This window comes from Rattus rattus, chromosome 18 (assembly GCF_011064425.1).
Source record: "Rattus rattus isolate New Zealand chromosome 18, Rrattus_CSIRO_v1, whole genome shotgun sequence".
NCBI classification, from domain to species: Eukaryota; Metazoa; Chordata; class Mammalia; order Rodentia; family Muridae; genus Rattus; species Rattus rattus.
The window spans coordinates 11,607,063-11,612,567 of record NC_046171.1 but is presented as its reverse complement, the minus strand read 5'-3'; the positions used below and the strand labels follow the sequence as shown (position 1 = coordinate 11,612,567).

Sequence of the window (5,505 nt, the reverse complement as noted above, 5' to 3'; positions counted from 1 at the left end):
AGCCATAATGTTTTACAAAGTCATAATTTTATTCCATACAGATTAAGGGCAATGTAATAAAACAATAACTCTTTATTCCTTAAAATATTCAGAATCTATATCATAATAAAAAACAGATGTCCACCAATGTTTGGTTGGTTTCTTCGTGTGTGTTACTGTTTGCTTTTTTTTTTTTTTAAGCACCTTTTATATATTATTGACTTGGGTCTCCTATTGGTTGTGCATACTGTACCTCAAGAGAAGCATGCTAAGGATAGGTGGTGTCCCTTTTGAGCAAAGCTCCTCCCAGAGCCAGAAAAGGAGCCGGGGGGGAAAAAAAAAAGGTTGGGACAAGAAGAAACAAAAACAAAACAAAACAAAGAGGCAAAATACAAAATGAGTCTTTATAGCAATAAAAATACTCAGGGAAAAAAAACCACTCAGGGAATCCTGGCAATTCGAAGCATCATGCTGGCATGGGCCTCCGGAGGGGGTACTGGTAATGTTTTCTTGGCTGCCTGTCCCAGGACGCTCAGGATGGGGCTATGCGCCTCCTGACACAGCTCAGCACCCAAGAACGCCTCCACCCTCTCTCGCCACGCTGTCAGTTGAGGCCGTCCCTCAAACAGGTTACAGCCAAGAGCCACGGGCTGAAGGGACAAAGATGTGAAGTTTGAGAGATACCGAGGGTCCCGTTGCAGGCAATCCCATACAAGCATCACAGACACAGCCCCTTGGGAGGTCTGGGGCACTGTGATCAGATCCAGGACCTGACAGCAGCCAGAAGCTGCCCCCGGCCCTGCCCCACACCTAGATAGAAAACAAGTCACACAAAGTTTCTCCACTGGATTTCTGGTTTTTCCCAGACCACAGTGCTCCCGACTTCCTAAGTGGCAAGAAAGAGTCCCTGCCCTTAGCTACTACTACTCCACCCGCTGGTCTCATACCTGTATCAACTCCTCCAGAGACATGAGATCCGCTAGCGTCACCTGCTGGCCAGCAATGAAGGCCCTGTCCCTGAGGAACTTGTCCTCCAGACGTTGCAGAGCCAAGACCATACTATTTCTGTTCCGTTCCACCTTTTCCTCGGGAACCTGGACCCCAATGAGTGGCCCCAACACCTGGCAGAACAACAGACGTGCTCGGTGTATAAGCCTGACTCTAACCAGGTGCCCGAGGTCCCGCCCCTCCCCAGAGGACCCAGGATACCTTGGTCCACAGGAGCACTCCAAAGGTGCCACGGATGTTGTCGGCATGCCAACCCAGGTATTCGTGGACTTGGGCACGGGCCTGTAGGTCGGCCGGGTACCAGTGGTCTGCCACCTGGTACTTGGAACTCAGGTAAATCAAGATGGCAGTGCTGGGGAGCATAGGAAGAGGGGCGATAAGGACCATGGGAAGAAGGGATCTGAGGACCTTGGCTCTTCCCCCTTCCTCAGCAGGTCCTGGAGAAGTCTCACATTTGAAGGACTGTCTCTGGTCTCACCACCTATCATCCCTATCTCTTGATGACTCTTGCCTGTCCCCAGAGCCTTTCTTCTCTGCAGTGCTGTGCATGGAACCCAGGTCAAAACACACACACACACACACACACACACACACACACACACACACACACACACACACACACACACACACACACACACACTGGACAAGAGCTCTGCCCATCTAGGTCTCCCCTTCTTTTGATGTTGTGGACACTGATTGATTCCTGGCCAGACCTTCTCTCTGCTTGTCTCTTTTTAGTTTTTTGTTCTTGTTGTTGCTTGTGGGTTTTTTGTGTTTGGTTTTGGTTTGGTTTGGTTTTGAGCTCTCTGCTTTTTTTTTTTTTTTTTTTTAAAGATTCTTTTATTTATGTATTTATTTTTTTTCTTTTTTTTTTTTTTGAGCTGGGAACCAACCTAGGGCCTTCATAGCTAGGCAAGCGCTCTACCACTGAGCTAAATCCCCAACCCCTATTTATTTACTTATTTATTTTTTTTTTTTTGAGCTGGGGACCGAACTCAGGGCCTTGCGCTTGCTAGGCAAGAGCTCTACCACTGAGCTAAATCCCCAACCCCTATTTATTTATTTATTTATTTATTCTTTTTTTTTTTTTCCGGAGCTGGGGACCGAACCCAGGGCCTTGCGCTTGCTAGGCAAGTGCTCTACCGCTGAGCTAAATCCCCAACCCCTATTTATTTATTTTTATACTACAGATTTTACCCCCCCCACGAGGGTTCCACCGAGCTCTCTGCCTTTTAAGACTTCATCTGTATCACACCCTAGCAGCCACTCTCAGAGGCTACCCTTCTTTGCACGTGAAGAAACTCAAGCTCACAATAGTTAAGTGACTTGTGCACAGCTTTAGAAAAAGCCCACTGGCACCTTGAAATCTGTCTTAGATGGGCACACATCTATGGAGTGCCAAAGGGCATGTTCCAATGTCCCGTTTCTGCCAACAAGTTCACCAGCCATCTCTTCTACAGCCGCCTGACAGACCTCTGGTCCAGTCTCTGTCTAGTCACCAGACTCTAATGGGAGAGCCGGACAGTCTCTGAGCCCTGACCCTTTCACTGGTCTCCGAGGCCAAGCTTTGGCAGATTAAATAGGACACCTGGGAAGGTAGAAGATGCTCTTTCTAGTCCTTTGTTGAATCTACGTTTCTTTCCCTAGCCCTCGACAATCGTCTCCTTGTCGCCTTCCAATACTCTTCAATCAGAGTAGAGAGGCCTGGAGATGGGATAGAGGTGGCTGCAGCTGAAACAGGACAGGGGCAAGGGACGAGCTGGATCAGGTCCCTAGTCTTCTGGCTTTCCCAAACGGTCTGCTCTAGCCACGCCTCCTCGTGGCCTAGGGTGGGAGTCAGTCAGGGCCCCGCCCCCAACCTCATCCCCGCCCATCAACCCCATCCCCCACCCGACCGAAGCGGGGCGTCCAAAGGAAGCTGAGGGGAGGTAGTGAGGGCTCTGGGTTTATTTACAGCTGCACCTTTCGGTCAACACGAAACTTCCGTCTTTGAGGACAGGCACTTTCTTTAAGCAGTTCACCTGGGAGAATTGCTCGCTCAAGTGCTGCCCTGGGAAAGAAGAAGCCAGAAAATGTATGCAAGGGCTCAGGCAGCATTCCTAGAGTCAACTCTCGCTTTCCAGCACACACTGCGTGCCTTCAAAGCAGGAACGGTGGGGATCCTTCACTTTTTTCTCCCCCACATCTCAGGACTGAAAGTCTCTCTTGTTAGAGTACAAGTTAAGTTTAAAGAGGGCTCTGAACGCAGAGCATTCCTATGGGGGGAGGGGGTGTCAGATGATAGGGGGATTGTACCCAGGCAGAATGTGAAGAACTAACATGGTCTAGGGGTAAATAAGCCAACCTTTGAGTAAATCCACGGTACGCAACTGAAAGGGGATGCCATTCTTCTTGGCGAAGATGTAGACCGCGCGGCTGGGCTGCGACAGCAGGTCCAGGTAGAGCTCCAAACCCATGGTGGTAGGTAGTGACACAAGGTGGTGTAGACGGATTGCGTTCGACAACTGTTCCACAATAGGGGTCCAGCCCAGCCTCAGTTGGCCAAGTCTGACGCTTTCCCCACCTCTGGACAGCTGACACCCGGTGATCTTGGAGAGGGAGCCGCTTTTGAGGACTTTGTATCAAAAAAGCAGGGCTGAGGTGCGCGCGCACTCAGACGGACAGACGTGATTTGTCCAGGGAGCAGTCCAGCCAGGAATCCAGCCCAGGACCTTAGTCTCACCCGGACCCGGAAATTGCCTAACTCTGCTTTCCTGGACCGAACCCAAAGAGCTCGTTTGCCGGAAACTGGACCGCTCAGCTCCCGGCTCTCAATTACTGCGAGAGGGGATCTTGGAGGCTGATCGCTGGGGTATCCTCCTTGAATGGGTGAAGCTTTTCGCAGGCTGCTAGGAACTTTGCCTGAAGGAAGAACTGTTGATGGCCTAGCTGTCCCTTGCGGAACGGGTCGCTGATAGCTAGGCGCTGTAGTAGCCTGCAAGCTCAAACCGAGCTCTCTCTAGTGGCGCCTCCCCTTTCCCCTCCCACCGCCATTCCGGTCCGAAGCCGAATTCCCCCTTTGCCTAAATAAGTTGGTGTTGTTTTTTGAGGAAAGGGATTCTGGAAAAAAAAACACAAAGCGGTTTCCAGGGGAGCTTCTTCTGAAGCCCTGCACGGCACACGGCCCTGCTCACGCAAATTCGGTGGGGACTGCAGGTGGTCCAAGATGTCTGTACCCACGCAAGGAGATGTGATTGGATCTTAGAAATCTCCTGGCTTTGTTTATTTCACGTTTCGACGAGCATACTTCCCCTAGGCCAGACATTTCCTCTCACTTACGGGGTCAGATATGGCTCATGGATAGATGGATCTCTGAGTTTACCCGTCTTTTCACTCAGCAGACTCAGGTACCTGCTTCGCTACTATCCGGGAGAATCCCTTCCCACCCTGACTGGCAAGGAACTGGTTTGGCTGCCTCACTCCCCTCTTCGATCTCTTCCTCTCTTCTGGCTTCTTTCCCCCATAAATGCTTTCTTGAATCCTGACAAAAATACCCATTTTGCCACCCTCCCTCCTTGACCGTTAACCAGTTTTCATCTTGATTGTCAGATACCTAAAGGCAGAGTGGCGGTTTGAGAAGTGCCCCTCCCCCACGTCCCATCTTCCCACCGCCCGTAGTTTCCCGTATTTGAACACTTGGTCCCCAGTTGGTGGTACGTTTCGAGGAGGTAATACAACTAGGTTTTAGACTGTGTCATCTTGCCACAGGAAGTACCTAGTGAGAACCTATCTGACACACAAGACAAAAGAAAAATCAGTAGCTGGACCGAGGCTCCATGACGAGGCATTGGCTTAGCCTCAATGAACCTAGCCCTGGATTCAACCCTCCACACCACAAAACAAACAAAAGATCAAACACCCAACCGAACTGGAAAGAAGCCAAAGTCCACAAAGCGGACCCGGACGCTTGCTGAAGTGGTGGGAATAAAAGTTGGAATGACTGAGTCCCAGAGAGCACAGTCCTCAAGTATGTCTACATCGTTCTGTGGAAACAGCATCCTGGCAAAGAGCCTTTGAGAATGAGTGTGCAGAATCAGGAGTGAAAACAGCAGGGGTTGGGGATTTAGCTCAGCCGTAGAGCGCTTGACTAGCGAGCGCAAGGCCCTGGCTTCGGTCCCCAGCTCTGAAAGAAAAAAAAAAAAAAGAAAACAGCTGACCCCCGGGGGGGAGGAGGATTGGGGGGGCCGGGGGAACACCAGGGGCATAGTACAGCAACACCGCTATTGGGTCGGGGGCAGGGAGTGGGGCTCAGAGGCGGCCCCGGTTTAGCTTGGAAAAGGCACTGGATTCAAATCACAGCGCAGGCGTGTTGAAGCAAGCACCGATGAGAACACACGGAGAGCATCTCTTTCTGGGAACCGTAGCAGTACCAGAGAGAGATCTCAGGTTTCTGGGGAGCACTGGGTTGCAGGGGGCGGCGGGGGGTGGGGGGAGGGGATCTACCGTTAGATGAGGACAAACTCAGGAACAGAGACGAAA

The 5,505-nt window shown here is 50.9% G+C and overlaps 1 protein-coding gene across 1 annotated transcript; it reads right to left on the bottom strand.

Annotated features, from left to right (window-relative positions):
* Positions 1-364: 364 nt before the first annotated feature.
* LOC116887322 (glutathione S-transferase theta-2) lies at positions 365-3,692 on the bottom strand. The gene is made up of 5 exons (XM_032888916.1): positions 3,332-3,692; positions 2,950-3,037; positions 1,189-1,339; positions 927-1,100; positions 365-629 (listed from the first exon to the last, which is right to left on the bottom strand). Exons 1-5 carry the CDS (start codon positions 3,441-3,443, stop codon positions 420-422), a joined length of 735 nt encoding a protein of 244 aa, XP_032744807.1. The 5' UTR covers positions 3,444-3,692; the 3' UTR covers positions 365-419.
* Between the last annotated feature and the right edge of the window lie 1,813 nt (positions 3,693-5,505).